Source organism: Conger conger, chromosome 9 (assembly GCF_963514075.1).
Source record: "Conger conger chromosome 9, fConCon1.1, whole genome shotgun sequence".
Classification (NCBI taxonomy): Eukaryota; Metazoa; Chordata; class Actinopteri; order Anguilliformes; family Congridae; genus Conger; species Conger conger.
The window spans coordinates 50,114,295-50,133,142 of record NC_083768.1 but is presented as its reverse complement, the minus strand read 5'-3'; the positions used below and the strand labels follow the sequence as shown (position 1 = coordinate 50,133,142).

The 18,848-nt window shown below is 39.7% G+C and overlaps 1 protein-coding gene across 1 annotated transcript in view; it reads left to right on the top strand.

The window, feature by feature from the left end:
* The window catches only part of necab1 (N-terminal EF-hand calcium binding protein 1), a 38,867-nt gene extending 20,537 nt beyond the window's left edge, over positions 1-18,330 (top strand). Inside the window, exons 6-13 of the mRNA XM_061255184.1 lie at positions 2,936-3,072; positions 9,294-9,415; positions 10,134-10,210; positions 11,216-11,269; positions 13,817-13,929; positions 15,335-15,412; positions 15,661-15,752; positions 17,594-18,330. Of these exons, the coding sequence (XP_061111168.1) occupies positions 2,936-3,072; positions 9,294-9,415; positions 10,134-10,210; positions 11,216-11,269; positions 13,817-13,929; positions 15,335-15,412; positions 15,661-15,752; positions 17,594-17,622 (702 nt within the window). The 3' untranslated portion in view covers positions 17,623-18,330. The remainder of the gene's footprint in view (positions 1-2,935; positions 3,073-9,293; positions 9,416-10,133; positions 10,211-11,215; positions 11,270-13,816; positions 13,930-15,334; positions 15,413-15,660; positions 15,753-17,593) is intronic.
* The last annotated feature ends 518 nt before the right edge of the window (positions 18,331-18,848 follow it).

The following is an 18,848-nucleotide window of genomic DNA, read 5'->3' as shown; positions in this document are numbered from 1 at the left end:
AGATATTTCAAAGATTAATTTAGGCTAGGCAAAATGTTCAGACCTGCTTTGATGGGTCTTTATTCATTCATTCAGTGACCACTTTATTGGGCATTTATTAAACTTATTCATTCGACTTAGTGGTCTTGCTGTATGTAGCCCACCCAGATCAAGGGTCGATGTGTTGTACAGAGATACTCTTCTGCATACAACAGTTGTTATTATACAATAAAATAGACCCATATATCAACTAGAAATTCTGATCGCTGACCGATCAGGAAACAAGCCTCCCCCCCGCCTGCCCTTCCACTGCCTCGGTTTGTTTTTCTTCCCAATGGACTGCAGTTCCAATTTCAATGTAAGTCCGTTTTATATTGCAGACCATGACTCACCACAGGAAAACTATGCCTTCTAAATATGCAGATATGTTGGGACACTGAGATGGGTAAATTATGCTCGGCTGTTAAATTAAAATCCATCTTGAAAGTATGTTCATGTGCCGATTGAATAACCTTGCTATATGCATTTCACCTACTTGCACCACGGGATAGATTTAATGTAAACCATAAGTATATATAGACATATATAGACATATATATATAGTATTAGAAAGTGCCATTTTTGTTTCCATATGACCTTGACCTTTGACCTATATAGTCATCATTTGAGGAATATGTTCCCAGTGTCAAGTGTCAAGCTTGTCAAAACTGTTGATAATTTGTTTGTCCCAATCGAATATATATTTTTTGGAGAGTGGTTTTGGACTAGCGCATGGACATGGAGTCGGATGACGCACATAATTCCTGTGGGAAATCAATGTTGAAATAAACCCAGCAACTTTACAATATTGAGAGTGGTTTTAAACTAGTGTGTGGACATGTAATCTGATGACGCATTTAATTCTTGCGGGAAATCAATGTAGAAAGAAACCCAACAAGTGGTATAACCCACCTGCCTATATTTTCACCCTTATCATTGGTTAACTTCATTTAGAAACCCCCCCCCCCCCCCCTTATGAGAAGAGACTGCAATGTGATCTGATCTATGGGTGAGTGCTGGGGGAGGTGTTGAGGGCTTCGGGTAGAGGGTGCTGGTCTATGATCGTGCGGGGATATTTTTTGCTTATTTTGCTATAAAACACAGAGATAAAAAGGACATTCTGAAAAGTGCAAATGGAACGATGAAAGAACAGAATGATAAGAGCAGTTGGCAAAAGCGAGATGAGATCTGAATAACAAATGAACGCAATAACAAAGACATGCAACATTATAGGATAATGAAATAATAATGGTGCAGCAAAGAGCGAAGTCATGCGTAGCAATCATGTTAACCAGGCCCATGTACATATTTTTTCAGACTATTTTCCTTTTCAATTCCACCTTATTTGTTGTTTAAATGTCACCTTTTCAGTGACGTGGACATGAGTTGCATAAAATGTAGCCAACCGGAACATTTTTAATTATTTTATTCTGTATTTAGTAATGTTTTTTCAAAATGCTTTTCTGTCTGTGCTTAACCCTTGTGTAGTCTCAACATTCTCATTGTCAAAAATGACCCGCCTTCACTAAACCCCGAAAATAAAGCAGCTTAATTGAACTCTATTTTGCATGAAGAAACAACTTGTCACTCATCACAAACTTTATCATCAAATTTCAAGTTGAAAAAAGATAATTTAGGGGGTTTTCTGTGCTGTTAAACGTAGTGGCGAGTCATTTTTGACCCTTAAGACAGCACAAGGGTTAAAGGAATGATAAATGAATTGCGTTGTGACCATGCAGCTGGGGGAAGTCGCAGTGCTGCCTGTTCCATGTCGTTGTGCTTTGGCGGTGTGGGAGTGACATGCTGACGGGTGTGTGGAGCGTGCTCAGTGCTTCAGGCCAGGGCTCACCAGCATGCTGGGGTCATTGCTTCAAAACACACATGCCCTTAGGTCTCCCATAGTTCTGTCTGCCGCCATCTTAGCACGATTGATCTGTTGCTTGAACAGAATCACTGGTGAGACGCTAAATGATTCATATCTGTGGGGTGAAAGGGTTGTTTAGGTAAACCTACCTCTATTTACCAGGCAAGGCGAGGTTTGAAGTCCATTCATGAGCCTGTCTGTTGCTAAGCTTGCAGGGTTGGAGGAGCCTGCCCTAATGACATGTTTATATCAGTTTTGTCTCAAGACTTGTGGCTTGACAACATGCCAATTTGATCTTGAGAGTAATGAGTTGTAACCCATCAAACACATTTGACCTCCTTGAATCTTCGTTACGTATTCATATCCATTTTGAAAATGTACTCAAAAAGCCCACACAAATCATATTAAAACACAAATAAAGGCTGCTACACTCAAAACTGGCCAATCTCTATCGTGCAAGGAATTAATCGCTAGATGTAGCTCTCTCCTAGATTTAATGGAAATGATTCTGTATACTTATACACGTCATGCAGTGTGGGAGATTTTGGATTCACGCTGATGGTCATCGCCTGTGGCGGCTTTATGTGGGATGGACATATTACCTTAGATACTCTTCGACCCTGGATGTAATTAGATGCCCCATGCCGCTGTCGCGAAAAATATTAACTGTAAGAAAGCTGACAATAACACATGCATTACTCAATCTTTGCTTGGGGAGTGCAGTCAAATAAAAAAAACAAATACCGTAGTTATTGAATAACGGCAAGAGTTCTTTACAAAGTTTTTTTTTTTGTCCATGCATAAATGTGTAACAAACAGCTTGGTAATACTAAGATCTTTAGGATTCAATTGCATTGCATTTTCTGGAAAAAGAGAAAGCGTATTGGATTTCCAACTTCCAGCTTGTTCACACATTTAAATACAGTACATCTTACAAGTAGAAAGGAATCTGGATGTAGCCTCTAGCTTCTCAGTGTCAGAAACAGCAATCTCAACACCCTCTGTAAGATGTGTGTTTGTTAATGCTGCTCTGTCTCCATGTCTCCTTCACAGGAATACCAAGAGTCAACCCATCTGGAGCAGTTTGTGACTCGCTTTCTGCTGAAAGAGACAACCAATCAGCTTCAATCCCTTCAGAGTTCTCTGGAATGTGCTATAGAGACCACTGCTGAGCAGACCCGCCAAGAAAGGCAAGTGGCCCCTTGTTACGCAATTCATAGAATGGACCTTACTTTAGAAACTGGTGAGTGCACACAAGAGCGTGGCAGCCATATAGAATAGAAGTGTTTTGTGTGGCCTCAGTAGCAGACTGTTGATTCAAGTTATAAAAAGGCCAATCAGTTGATCTGTCAATCAAATGTCCTGCCTTCAAAGGCTAACCACCATTCTGATGTGCCTTTGCCACCAAATTACTGCAAATTACTGCATTGATAAATTGTTCAGGAACAGACCTATACACAACACCGAATACCTGAATATGGATGGCCATATGAGATATGTATGTCTTATTGTTTTTATGCAGTTAGGTAATGTCATGGAATTAGTCAGGTAAGACACACAGTCTTGATGGAATTGCCAGAGCTCCGCCGCTAAATATGGCATCCTGTACCGTTAGCATCAGGCGCCAACACTCCTTTTGGGAACCAAGCAGAAATCTGTCATGCGCACACATAAGGAGGGCCTTGCTAAGCACACATTATTCGCTAATGAGCATTTAGAAAATGTGTAATTACCGAATGTCCCCTCTGTTCCTCTGCATTTAATGAGTCAATTGTAGCTGTTTACTTCGCCCACTTGCTAGTCCTGATGCTGAGCATCTGAATTCCTCAATCCCCTCGAGAAAAAACAAGCTGTTACAATGGGCTCGCTTCCCGCAGGTTGATACGGGCTCTCTTGCGATGGCAGTCGAGCTGCCAACATTAGCTCTGACTCACCGGGCGCTAGATGAGATGCCAGTGGACCATACGCCGTGCTGCGCTTAGCTTATTATCGAACCTGGAATTTAACGTTCTCCGTTTTAGGACAGTGTTTCCTCTGGCACCTAGAGGATTGTGTTTCAGGGTAAGCAGCGAACAAATCAGCTTGCAATGGTTGTGGGCTGCCTGGCCATCTGGCACAGCTGCATAGTCCTCATCCTTCATTTCTGCTCAGAATGAGGGACACAACATTTACATGAGGCAAGCCCAATTTCTTTTTGGGATTAGACAAAGTTTTTTATATGCATGAAATGGCTGTAATTCCTACAATATGGATTTAAAAACCCTCAAATGAAGTCTGCACTAGTGAATCACCACATAGTGATTGTTTTATTTCAACGTTTATTTATTGTTTGCTTGAGTACAGAACAAAAACAACAACAAAAAATGTGTCACTGTCCAAAATAAAAAGGGGCATGGCATTCGACACAATGACAAATTTATCTCGATAAAGCATATATTTGCGATGAATCTTCAGAACAGCAACTGAGTACTAAAAAAGGAAAAGGCTGCATGTTGGGACTCGCAAAAGGTCCGGGGATCAGTGATGTTTGAACATCTTACTTCTTAACCATAAAGCATTTTAAATCCCTCTTCTTGCCGCTTTCGCAAGTCATTTGAGAAAGTTTGCCGGTTCGCCAGCTCATTCATGGCCTTCTCATAGAGGTCACCTCGCATGCTTTGATTCCAGCTCTGTGATCTGAAGGCCATCGCAATCCTATTACTGCACTGTGCCTCTCGACCTGCAGTCATGAATTTATGCAGGGGCTACAATTTTATGGGGTGCCAACACAATACTATGAGTTATGCTTTCGCTAAAAAATGATTGTTTAATTGAAATCTATTGTTTGCATGCCCATGCCTCATTGTGGATGTGGCTCAGGTGTCATTCATGACTGAATTTCAGCTTGTTCTTACACAGAATACAGTATTTTAAATAATATAGATACAATTTCATTACATTTCAATAATTATAATAATAATAATAATAATAATAATAATAATAATATTAAAAACATATATTTATACTACAAAATCTAGTCTTTTTCATTTTGAGGCGAAAACTTTTGTCTGATTCTGATCTGATTGAAATTGAAAGTGTCCAGATTGGAAGGACTAGTGGAGGGATATTGTACCAGTTCATCTAAATGGTTGTTTTCAAAAGAAGAGGCAATTTTGGTCAAAACAAAACAGTAGTTCTCATTTTTGAGTCTAACGGTCCATTGTGCTTTATGCTCAGTATCCGATGGGTCTAAAGTTGAGCCCATAACAAATTGGAACAGTAGAATTCATTCTCTATTCTGTCTGATGTATTTAGCTCTTTCCGAAGCTGCATGCTACCACAGGAGAAAATGGTATTCCCGTTTGAACAGAACACAACTCACCCATTTGGAAAAATTTAAGCCACTGGATTCCTTAAATGGACACTATGCAGGATTTTTGCTTCATAAATATTATAAAACAAATGCTCAGTCATTACTATGATACACAGGCAACCTGTGTCTGCGTTCACTTCTGCCCAGTACCTTGCTTGTCTACTTGTATTTGTTATTCTGAGAACTCCTCGGGCCTCTTCTGGACGTGGCCTTTTTTTATTACTGTGCTGTATTTGGAAAAGCATGTGTCCAGTACACTGAACTTATATGTTCAATGATCCAATAGAAGGAGGAGGGGGGACAAGAGGAGACAATTGGCTATCACAGTGTTGAGCTGGGTTTGTGACAGATTAGCCTTGTTCACTAACCATTAAAATTACTAGCCAGATTTTGGTAACATTAGATAGCAACTGCGTTATTAGCTAGCTAACTAAGTTTTGTATGTCAGCTGACTGGCCATGATAACTCATTACTCATTATTATTATTACTCATTATTGGCATTTGGCAGATGCTCTTATCCAGAGCGACATACAGACTAAGCAGGAGACAATCCTCCCCTGGAGCAATGCAGGGTTAAGGGCCTTGGTCAAGGGCCCAACGGCTGTGTGGATCTTATTGTGGCTACACCGGGATTAGAACCACCAACCTTGTGTCCCAGTCATTTATCTTACCACTACGCTACAGGCCGCCCCTGAGTCCTGTTAGTACTGTTAGTCCCACTGCACAGTACTAACGTTACTGCTTATGTTTTTGGGAGATTCTACCACCATATTTCCTCTCATGGGCAGGGAGCTCATTGCCTAAATCCAAAAGATCCATATTTTCTGAAGACTTGAATTGGTACATTTGCTGTATGCGTGTTTATGTTACAGAATTGTGCACGCAGGCTAGAGAGCTGACTGAAATCCAGTGGTGTTAGCACTAGCATCAGTGGCTAGCATCACCATTAGCTAACATTTAGCTAAACTTAGTATTTAGTAAATGAAATACGAACATAAGTAATGTCTGTTAAATAGCTAGCTACATGACCTGTGTAAAGCGACTGCTAAAGCTGATGTTTATGAATCATATCAGACTGCTATTTCTCAGCTCTTTGCTATCATGGCACATGGTCATCTGCAACAGAGAGGCGAGGTTGAGAAAGACACTCATCAGCAAGCAGGGAGTGCCTTTAAACTCGACAATGCAACAGTAGAGGGATGTACTGGAGCCAAACAAAGTGCCAGAATGAAGTGAAAGCACAGAAGAGCCAGATGTGACAGCTATACTCTAATAAAACTCATTAGCGGTTTAATTGGACCAAGATGCACTGCTAGTGTCATTATTGAAGGGAGCCAGTGTAATAGTCTTCTCCATTCAGGGTCACAGGTTACCACTGAATTTTCATGCCAAGTACTGACCTTTTCAGCTGATTATTCCACTCAACAAGTTAGACTAGCTCTATACTGAACATGGTTTGACCAGCTGGTAGCTGATATTTCAAGATGGTCATAGCTAGATTTTACACCAGGGATATTTGCACATTGTCATGCGTAATGGATGTATATCTGAATGATAGATGAGTATGATAAACAATGAGACAAGAATCAGCATCTGTAAAGTTCAGAATTGTGAACACCCTTTGCGGTGTCGAGTCACAAATAACTGGCAGTACTCTGAGCAAAACAAAAGTCCGGTAGGCTACGGCATACCGTTCCATTCTGGCTGACTTCAAGCACTGGTAATCAGGGGTGCCATGCACTGATATGTTTGAGGGGGCACCCCCCCCCCCCCCTCAGCTAGTTTGCTAGTAAGCATGGTGAAGTGCAGTGAAAGCAAAGGCTTATAGCAGGTTACCTCAACAACACTCCCTGATGACGTAACCCTCAAATTCAAAAGAACGTTGTTGCCCTTGGCTAGGGGCGAGATTGTCTTTCGCTGACTTGTAACGCTTTTGTTCAACAAATATTCGGACGAGTGAGAGGCTGGGGTTCAAATCCCACCTCGGACTCAGGCAATTTCTCACCCGTTACATTGGTGCTCCTATCCTAGATTGATTGTTTACTGGTTGTTTACTTTAGAAGTGTTTAATCTGTAACTAGCCCAGAGTATTTCATATATAAGCCAGGTCAGAAGATACTCGTATTTGATTTGCTCTCAATTGTAGCAGTACTTACCCACAGTGTTATTATAGTAAGTAAACACCAAAACATCAACTTTCAGGCCTCAATAATAACCTCATGTCATATCTAACCAAACAACTCCCCTTGGTTCATTATTGAAATGAGACCACCCAAGGACCGTCAAATACAAAGGTCCATATGCAATACAGGTTGAGAATGAGGAAGAGGTGAGTCATTGTCTGTTTCATTTTATGTTAAGATGCCTCAAGGGAAAATGTTTATTAGATATGTTCAGTAGTTACAGTTACAGGTTTTATGCCAGCGAGACAGGATAACACAAGAAACTAATTAATAATCACACTATAATTTAAATAAATAATCTCCCCTGAACATTGATATGGGGGATATGTCAGCTTACATTTGTCACATACAGTGGGCTGCATAATAAAAATGGACAAAAAAGGCTGCATATAATAAACAACATGGATAATGATCTATATTCTATGTTCAAACATACCGGAAAACTATATACATTAATGTTAACACATTTACTCTCATTTTTCAATGTTTTTTTATTTAGTAATCAATTTTTTTCTGAAAACCACAGGTGCCCAAATTATTAGCACCCCTAAAAATTTTAATAAAATCTGACAAAGTGAAATTGGAAATGCAACTTTAATTTAGTTAATCTCAGTCTAAAGGAACTATATAGTGTCATTCCATCACCTCATGCTTCACTAGATGTAACAAACGTGCAAAATCCCTTTGTCAACCATCATCATGGGAAAAGCCAAAGAACTGTCAATTCAGAAGACACAGATGGTAGTTGACCGTCACAGGTCGGGTAAGGGGGACAAAAAAAAAACATGAACGATTAAACATATCACATAGCACTGTTAGGGCAATAATGAAAAGGCATAAAACATATGTAATGGTTGCAAACTTGCCAGGAAGAGGTTGCAATGGTTGTAATACGTATAAAGAAAAATGCTACTTAGTTTGAACACTATATAAATCACTACTTGAAATTAAATCAATCATCGTTAGTATGAATGCTTGTGACATGAGGGTGAGTTGCCATGGGGATGTGTCACTGGAGAATTCCACCTGTAATGCGCCACTAGTTTGCCCTGTAGTTGCTTGTTGTGCAGTGCTGAATATCAACTGTAGTCATCAATTCACTTTGAAAAAGTCCTGCAGACCCTTCTGTATGGGGATTCAATATAATACCTGTAAAATGACAACAGTTATTGGAGTACTTCTCTCAGGAGGCTATAGCTACCTGTAGCACTTGCCAAGTGGCAGCACTAGTTGTTTACTGAAACCTGAAGCAGCTGTTCATACTTTCACTGAAAATAAGTATTAAAATAATGTCCCTTAAGAATGAAAAATATTTGAGAAAACAACTTAAAAGACAATCTAATGGCATCTAATCTCTAAAATCACAGACCTGAACAGGAAGATCTGAAAAACCTGTTAAGCAAAATATTAACATCTTTTCCATTTACAATAAGCTGTTAGACCTCAGATGCCTAACAATTAAATATACACTATTCCTAAGCATTATGGCATTTTAGACAGGAATTATTGAACTGGAATACAAGGTGCCTTTCCTGATATAAAATAGACATTTTTCTTAACCCTTGCCAATAGGTTGTGTTCAGCGCTCCATCTTTCGGTTCATATCTTTATTTACCGAAAAAAAGAAACCCCATTCAGTCGAAGTACTGGCTTATTTTGCAGGAAGACTGTCGTTAGCACTGCACTCTCTCACCTTTCTTTCCCCGGTGAGTCATTCCTCCAGCACAAATTGGAGCTGCCGTCGGGTACAGCATGCAAAGCCTTTTCATTCCACTGATGGGGGTATGTGTTGAGGGGAGGGGGGGTTGGCATGTGGGGTGGAAGCAATAGGGGGTGTAATTTTCAGTCTGGCTGCCTGCTGTATTTCACTTCCAGACAAGGGCCGGTGAAGCCTGAGGTACTGCCCATTCAGTGGTCGGGAAGGCGGTCGAACCGGAGACTTCAAAGGAATAACAGTCTGTCTCCAAACAACCCCCTCCTCAGCCTCACTAATTCAGGTCTGCTCATTCTTGGCGAACTCTGCCTGCCTCAGAAAGGGCTGCAGGCTTTTCTTCTCCTTCTGAGGCTCGTTCTCTGCTCTGCCCCTCATTGTGATATACACCCTATACAGTACATCCATTTTATTCTTTCCCGGAATATATTTATGGACACTTTGAGGGCATTACGCAAATGATCTGTTCCAACCCTGCTTTCTTCTTAAATACAATCCGTATATAAATCTGTTTACACGTCACATACTGCATATCGATGCAATTCAAGTTAAGTGCTTTGCTCAAGGGTACCATGGCAGCACTCCACGTGGCAACTGAACCTATGCTGGTGTTCCAAGCCCAGCTCCTGAACCATTAAGTTGCGCTGCCTCCCCTGAACAGTTTTTCATTAACATGGATATGCTGTTGTTTTAGTGATATATTTTTAGGTAAAACAGGATAAAATATTTTGCCCAAATAGTCTGCTGCTGTAACGTTGCTTGTCTCCGCAACCACACCATAATTACACGGTGGGAGTGGACCCAGCAGACCTTTTTAGTTTTGCAGAAGAGTCTGTTATATTCACATTACATTTTAATGTCTACACATCGGTGTTTTGTTTCTGTTTCTGTTCCTGTTTGTTTGAGTAGCCATATATTGGAGGTGAGCTAGTGGAAACAAAAATGCCTCCTCATGTGGCATAAATGAGGCAGATGTTTTTCCTCTGACATATTTCTTTTGGCAGGTCTTTATGAAGACGACAGTCAATGGATGACCCAGATCAACAGACTCCAGAAACTGATAGACCGCTTAGAAAAGAAGGTACAAAGACCTCTACAGTATGAAAAGAAGATTATATTCAGATTTATTTTTGAATAAATGAGTGACTTATGCACAGTAAAATATTCAGTGTTAAATCAACTGTTACAGTATTTATGGTGCCTATGTGAGTTGAAGACTGGACATTTTACTGTGTGGTCCAGTGCGTTGATTACTTATTAAAATGTATCTACAGTTATATTTCAAATTAAATATTTGGCATGCTCTGCTTGCCTGCTTCTAGAGCCATCATCTGATGTCCCCTGCTCTCATCTTAAGTAGTGCAAACTACTTGAGATTGCAGACCAGTGTGTGGGCAGAACTGACTATTGTAGATGTCCATTTCCCTGCCAGTTATCCTACCCATCTCTATCATCCTCTCTCTATCTCTGTCTGTCTCTCACCCCCCTTCTCAGACTCTCACTGGGTAATGATGGTGTATTTGGACCATTGGATAGAATAGAAAATAGAAAATTCTGTTCCTCAGTTGGTCAGTCTGAGGAACAGCGGTCTATTTTTAAAGTTATACTAGGTGTCCTTTTCTTGCCAGTTATCCTACCCTTATACGATGGCGCTGAAAAATAACTGAACACCAAGGGCAAATACGGCATTATGATTGGCCAAGACATGTCACGTGGGTGTGCATTATTTTCATATAACCTTGCTAATGAGAACAGACAGAACAGGTGTTCACAGCTAAAATATCCAACAAATATCAATGGGCAGAACTTACACTAGGTACTAAGCAATGCATTTCAAATTCATGCAAGTAGCTGGTTAATATACTTTTTGGAGAGCTAGTGAACCTTTTATACTACGTGTTATTTTCCTGCCAGTTATCCTACTCATCTCTTTTGCATTCTCTTTATCTATTTCTCTATCTCTCTCTCTCATTCAGATACACAGGTATACAAGGTGCATAGATTGTGTTGTTTTTCCTAATGACATGCATTGCTTTATATTTCCCAGGCATTCATTTGTCATGACATAAATCATAATTTTTCACAGGAGCTACGACTTGAACCTGTTGAAGAAGAAGTCCTGGAGGGCACCACCAAAGCAGTAACTAATACAAACACATTTTTACTACAGTACTCACCCTAGAATAGTTTTCCACAATAGAGAATGCTATAACCGCTTATGACCCAGCAATGAATTCCCCCCTGTAGGGTACATTAGTATTCTCAAGAACCAGATGTTTTACTATTGTACTGTACTAAAATATTTTTATAAAAATAAGATAGTATTTTAAAATAAATTTAAAATATACTTTTTTCAGCAATCGGATAGAATTAAATCGCAAAATTGGGTTTTTAAAAATTAGAAGCTGTGATCCTGATCTTAAAAACGATTTTGTAAATTAGAGATTTGGTATAGATAATCTTGATTCCAGTGGAAGGATGGATTCAGGATGGATTCCGATGTAGGGACATGTAGACAACATGGCACATCTTTAATAAATTAGTTTATCTAATGATTGCACATTGCACACCAAAAGTGGTCTAAATAAAACAAGCAAGCCTTATAAATGTGTAGGTGCATTGGGATATTTAAAAATATATTCTGTCATCGATTCTAAAATAATTGCCTAATAGGCAGCTGAAAAACAAGAACTTCGCGGTTCTTCCCCAGAAAATGTTACGCCAGTATCCAGATGGACCAGTTGGATGGTCAATGAGGCTCTAGTGAATCATTATTTTATGGCCTTTTGGTCAGTAAAAACATTATGCTCGTAAAACTAAAAATGCTTGTGTTTGGAATTTATTAGTCTTTGGACGACAAACGGAAAGTGTCACTGCTACGGATGCCATCTGGGTTGAATTATGAAATTAGACTGACTTTGGCCAATGTATTGTGCTCTAATGCAGTTGAATAGGACTACTATGCAAACCTCTGAGAAGGCTCTGATCTGAAAATTATTTGAAAAACCAGGTCAAAACCTACAAGATGAAGTGATTAAAAAATCTGGATAAATATAATCTATTTTAAAAGTTTTGTACTGGGCCCTGATCTTCATATGTGGAGTAGACCTAATTTAGAAGTCAAAGTATAGAATCACAGTTAAAAATATCGCCAGTCCATCGCAGGGCGACTGTCAGAATGATGAGAAAAATTCTAGAAAACATGAGTATTAAAACATTAAGTCCATGTAATTCTGTTCCAGGCTTGGAGCAAGAATAATGAACAATGTGTGGCTTTTTCTTAAAAAAGGGGGAATGTTGTTATTGGTGTTGGGCATAGTTGTTGGGGGTGAGGGAGAAAGGGAGGAAAGCAGAAACAAGAACGGGAAGGAATTCATTTACAAGGCAAGTAATTGCTTTATTTCATGCCTGCAGAAACAAATGAAAGTGGCATTTGAGACTGGCTCTGATTCACAGTCAGGATAGAACAGAGCGAGAAACGCATTATCACAAGCACTACATCACAAACCCACCATCGCAAATGGCTCATCGCAAACCCTAGTCACTGCAACAGTAACACATCTCCAACAGTGAAATTTCTTCATAGAGTCTTCCACCAAATAATGACAGGCAAACATAATCAAAGCAACAGCTCAATAAAAATAAGCAGGGCAATGTGATTAATATATCATTATATTTAATTACAAATACTCCAGCACACAGGCACAGAAGCAATACAATTGCAAGCCAAAATAAAAAATTTTATTGAGCATTACATTTTTATTACTGATGCAGCATTATCAATGTGACGGTCACTGAAATGAGGTTAAAAAATATATATCTACAATTCTTTACTCGTAATTTAGGACAAATTGCACTGCAGTTTGTGCAAAGCCCAACGTCTGTTTTGTATTAACAAATCGCGATTATATCAGTGTCACATGACAGGACTGCTTTGAGCGCTTACATCACGTGTTCTGTAGACGTGGAGAGGCCAGTGGTGTCCCCCGGGACAGAACTTTCACTTCCTGTTCTCTGGTTCTCTGGGACTTATGTCACAGTGCTCAGTGTCAGGGTGTGATATATATGACCTATCACCATGCCTTCACTTACACGTGCAGCGGACTCCCGTGACCTGGTGCTACGCACAGCGTTTACACGGCCTGACCGCTCGTACAGTCCCAAGCCCTCACAGAAAAAATGTATATGTGAAATGTATTTTGCAATATGTGTCAGCTAAGGCTTTGGACTGTGGTTTGATGCAGCTGCCCACCGAGAACTGGGGTTTGCCCCCGGGCCTGCCAGGTCCGAGTATGGCCAGCGCATGAGGGAGCGGCAATAATTGGGCCGTTGCTCCGAGGGTGGGGGGAAGGCCTCGGTGGCGAGTATTACCGCATTTGACTGTCCCTGATTCCCTCGGAATCACGGTCTGAGGCTATGAAGAGGGTGTGCCCTTCTCATTCCTGTCACCAGGGGGCAGGGTTGTGACAGTGTTTCCTCAGCAGCACATGGGAATTGATCATAAAACAATTCCCATGACCACAAAATAACAAACAAAAAAAAGAAATCAGCACTAAAATATTAACAATCTGCACTTTTCATATTTAAAAAAAATATAAGAAACATATATGTATATTTTCCCATGAGGAAACCTTTTCAGCTGATTTCCCTCCCTGTTTGTCCCGTGCCCTCTTCCCTCCCCGGCCAGCACATCCTGATAGTGCAGCGGCAGCTCTCCGTGCTGGAGGAGGAGCTGGGGGAGTTCCGCCTGGCTCTCCGGCAGTACATTGAGTGCTCCAACACCCAGACCGGCTGCCTGCAGTGAGTTCAGACACCAGCCTGTGCAGTGTACTTTTATGAATTCGCATTGCCACCACACAAAAGTGGCAAGGCAAAGGGAAACTGTGTAGTATTTGACAGACCTGGTTAAAATAGTATTTGTTTTGGATTCAAATAGTTTTCTGCATTTGACTAAGTTTGTCTGGTGAATCGGAACAGACGCGACATTATCCCAACAGTGTAACCCTGCTCATGTGTTCCTCCTTGCAGGCTCAAGATCAATAGAGCATGGAAAAGTATTTGAATGCAAAACAATGCTATTTGAACTCAGGTCTGCTATGTGATAGGCATTAATTATTGCACCATTGACCACCCTGGTCTGTTCTGGTGTAAGTGCACCAGAGCTTCTCCCACTTTGTCTCGGTACCTGTTCATTCACTAGATTTATTTTGACAAGATGTGAGCCTGTGCAAGGTGTGACCAGACCAAAAAGCTTGAGTAAAATTTTCAACTGTACCTTGATTTTCATAAAAAGCTTCTTTTTTTTTTTAATCGTGATCTGGTGAGCACAAGAAACATGCTGTGTGAAGAATCTGTTTAGAATTTTACTTTGAATTTCACTTTCAAGGAGTATAGGCAGATATAATATTAACAAAATACTGAAAGGAGTAGAAATAAAAAGATTTTCGAAAAAGGTTAAAAATGTTATCAGTTTCAATATCCAGGTTAGCAACATGTTATCCAATACAGCTTATCCTATCATATTCCCAAATGCATAGGGCCATAGAGGCCATCTGATTCAATATAGGAATACAATCTTGTCTCATGAGACATTCAACCAAAGTCTATTTTATAGAGCATAGTTTGATCATGTTAATTACACACAGCAATTTCAGGATGGCAATACGGCATCATTCAGTGTGAAAAAAAGCTTACGTTTTAAATATGAAATATTAAATATTAAATATTTGCATTTGCATTAACAAGCTGGTGTAAAGGTTTACCTAATTAATTGCTCACTGAGTGTATATTTGTCAAAAGTTTAATCTCTGAAATTATTGAAAGATATTGCTTATTTCTGTTGTAGTTATACGGGGCGGCCTGTAGCGTAGTGGTTAAGGTACATGACTGGGACACGAAAGGTCGGTGGTTCTAATCCCGGTGTAGCCACAATAATATCCGCACAGCCGTTGGGCCCTTGAGCAAGGCCCTTAACCCTGCATTGCTCCAGGGGAGGATTGTCTCCTGCTTAGTCTAATCAACTGTACGTCGCTCTGGATAAGAGCGTCTGCCAAATGCTAATAATGTAATGTAATTATACATATAACTGTCATGTAATGTAATAATACTAAGGAAACTACATAGCAGTTGGTTGGAACACCCACCCTAGCCAGTGTATGTGCTGCTAATGCTTAACAAATGTAACACATTGCTTTACTATTGGCAGTGTTGCTGTGCAGAAGCTCTCCACTGAATCCCGCTTCATACTGTATGAGTTCTGGGAGCACAGCAATGTGTGGAAGAAGTACGTATGTTTGCCAATTACATGACAAAGTCTGCTTGCATTGCTTGTGATCAGAATAGGTAATAGAGTTTGAATACATTTTTCATTCAATTATTTTTCCACCAAATACCGACTATATATGCACATATGAAATGGTTTAACTGTGTTGTACCACCAGGAACCAGGAATAGTAAAGCAGAAATCTGTCACTTACCCATAAAATGAATAGAATCGTTTTTTGTATCAGTTTTTTTTTTTTTTTTTTTTAGTCATCTTCAGACAAACTACAGCAAAACCTTCCAGAGAGGCAATGTTGATTTTCTGGAGACGCCAGAGATCATGACCACAATGCTGGTCCCAGGTGCGGTATGACACTCCAATCCCTGTCTCAATCAAGGGAAACCCACACTGTAATACAAATTCACTCCACTCAAATGGTTTGAGAAAACCGAACCAGTTGATGAGGTCAACTTAATCTATTCAAGTATCTGCTGGTTTTAAATTTGTGATTGAGTTTTGAAAACCAATTCCTTTTTGAATACCTGTACTGATTAGTTAATGAAATAAAATTGCATTTATGTGTTGCAGTAAATTTACAACATATACACTACTGTGCTAACTTTTTCTGAGGATGTAGAATGAAACCAAAACTACAGTGCAGTCTATAAGTATTTGGACAGTGGCAGTTGTTGTTGTTTAGAGTCTATATTGCAGCACATTGGAATTTGAAATGAAACATTGAGTATGAGTATGAGTGCAGACTGTCAGCTCTAACTTGAGGGCATTTACATTCATATTGGGTGATCTGTGTGTGAATTACAGCCTATTTATATGTATTCCCTGCATTTTAGGGGACCATAAGTAACTGGACATTGGCTACTTAGCTGCTTCTGACTGGTCAGGGGTATTCAATTGCTCCTTAGTGCCGACACAAGAAAGCTTTCAGTATCCAGTCTTGATTCTAGGCTTTTTGATTGTCTTTGGAAGTTTTTTTGTCTTTGGTTTTGATTGTGTTATAGTTGTTCCAGTGACAGTCAAGGAAGTCATTATGAGCCTGAAAAATAAGGAAAAAAGAGTTTGAGACATAGGTCAAACAATATGCTTACCGAAACAAACTGTTTGGAACATCATTAAGAGAAAAGAGAGCACTGGTTTATGTTTGGGATCATGGCCTTGTTGTGGGATGAAGCACCGTCTTATGCCTTTGGAGGTATTTGAACTTGAGCAGATGCTTCTGTAACCTGCTTTCCAATTATTGAGCTCACCAGTGCCCTCTTTCTTCTTAATGATGTTCCAAACATTTCATTTGATAAACCTATTGCTTGTCCTATGTCTCTGGTTGTTTATTTTTATTTTTTCTCGGCCCCATAAAGGCTTCCTTAATTCAACTCTGGTACTCATATTGACAAACACCAATAACAGACTGCAAATTAAATCAAAGAATCAAGATGAGATACTGAAAGCTTTCTTATACACGCACTAAGGAAGTGAATGCATTCACCTAATCAGAAACAGCTGAGTACCCAACTGTCTTACTTTTACTTTTGGTCTCTGAAAATGTAGGTACTATGTATAATTCCCACAAGGAATCACCGGATATGGATGTAAATACCCTATGTATCATTTAATCTCGTGAATTTTCCAGAAAGTTAGTCAGTTAGTTAAATGCTGACAGTCAGCATTTAATTCAAAGTTTACAGTAGTTTTCCATTTCATTAGTGTAGCGGAATGCTAAAATTCAAAGCACTTTTTCACAGCAGGGCACATATAAAAATACCCCCCTGGCACTCAGTGTTAACAGAAGCATCAAGCATATAAGTGCTATTAACTTTGATTTCAAAGAGGGCTGATTTAAAAAATGAATGTATGAGTGGCAGAGAAAATGTAGAGCATGTATAAATACTTCTCTAAATAATCATCCCACAATAATGATTTCATAATTGCTCATGATATTTCAGAAGTGCTGATTGCAGTGTGACAGGTTGCTTGGAATAATTCCGTGCTTCACAACCTAGAATATGAGTGATAACGATTGCCGAACAATGCTCTTGAACAACCTTAAATGACACTAAGTGGTGTTAATAGCATTATGAACGGTTTCATGCAGTACTGTGAAGCACTTAACAAGAAAATGTGTGCGCCTCCACAAAACCCAAGTGAGACGTTACCATGTTTTTTAACACACATTTCTTTTTTTTGCAGCTTCATGGTGGGTGCTGAACAATAACTAGATGTGGGTGCTTTCAGAGAGCAGTGTTAGTCAGGAACCTGTGGTCATAGTTGTAGCTTTTTTTGTAAAAAAAAAAATCAGGCTCTTGGAACTGCACTTGATGTTTACTGTGAAACATGGTTGTTAAACCAGTGCTACTCAACTCCACGTTCTGCAGGCCGCAGTGTATGCCGGAATTTGCTCCTACCATGCGCTACACCACCTGATTTCACTCATTATTTACCTGCTTGTTTCAGATAATTGAAAGCAGGTGGTGTAGCACATGGCTGAAGCAAATGCCTGCAGACACTGCGGCCAGCAGGACATGGAGTTGAGTAGCGTTGCATTAGACCAACATATATCATTTTCTGTTTCCTTGAGATTGTTTATACCACTAGATGTTACATTCAGAAGACTGCTGAAGCAATAGGGTTTTGAGCAATGGCCATGTTATGTTATCACTTGACGATTTGCAGTTCTCATCATATGGTCTAGTCATTAAGTGTGATATTGTGTACCGCGTATTGGATGTATATGTAGCAGTACCTGTTGCAACCATTTGTGGCAGTGCATTTGAGATAAACTACGTAAATATCATCTTGCCCACCATAACATTTCTACTTTGTAACAAGCCATACAAGTTACTGTGTACAGTTAGCATAGTCGTAGTCTTCAGTCTTCTAATCTGTAGATGAATTTGTCATAAATAAAAATAATATTGTCAACTTAATGGTATTTGAGTGATTTAATACTTTATGTATTCCTCCCTGACATTATATTGGCTCGGCTTTCTTGTAAAGGAGATTTAAATCTCACTGAGGTGAAATAAACGCTCAATAAAAATGAAATGAAAACGAGCCAATAAGGTTGAAATGGTCGTGAATAGGTGCACTAACCATCTGAGCAACACCATTTATAGAGGCCCCCAGTCAGAAGTATGTTTCTCTGTTCTGATGAAAGAGCAGAACAGTGATTTGCTGTGTGGAGCTCTGCTGAAGGATATCCAGGCTGGTCCAAGTGAGGGTGGCCATGAACTAACATAGTATTATAGGTACAATAGGTAAGATCTTTGTGTTAAATCATTCTTACCGGAAAGGGATAGAATCCCTTCCGATCCCTTTCCGGTAAGAAGTCATCAAAATAATTTATCTTATTTTGAGCTGCGGCATTCCAGTATCTCCTGCCTACTTGGAGATCTCTCAGTAATAAAACCAATCCAAAACTCAAACTGGGTGGGTACAGAGCAGC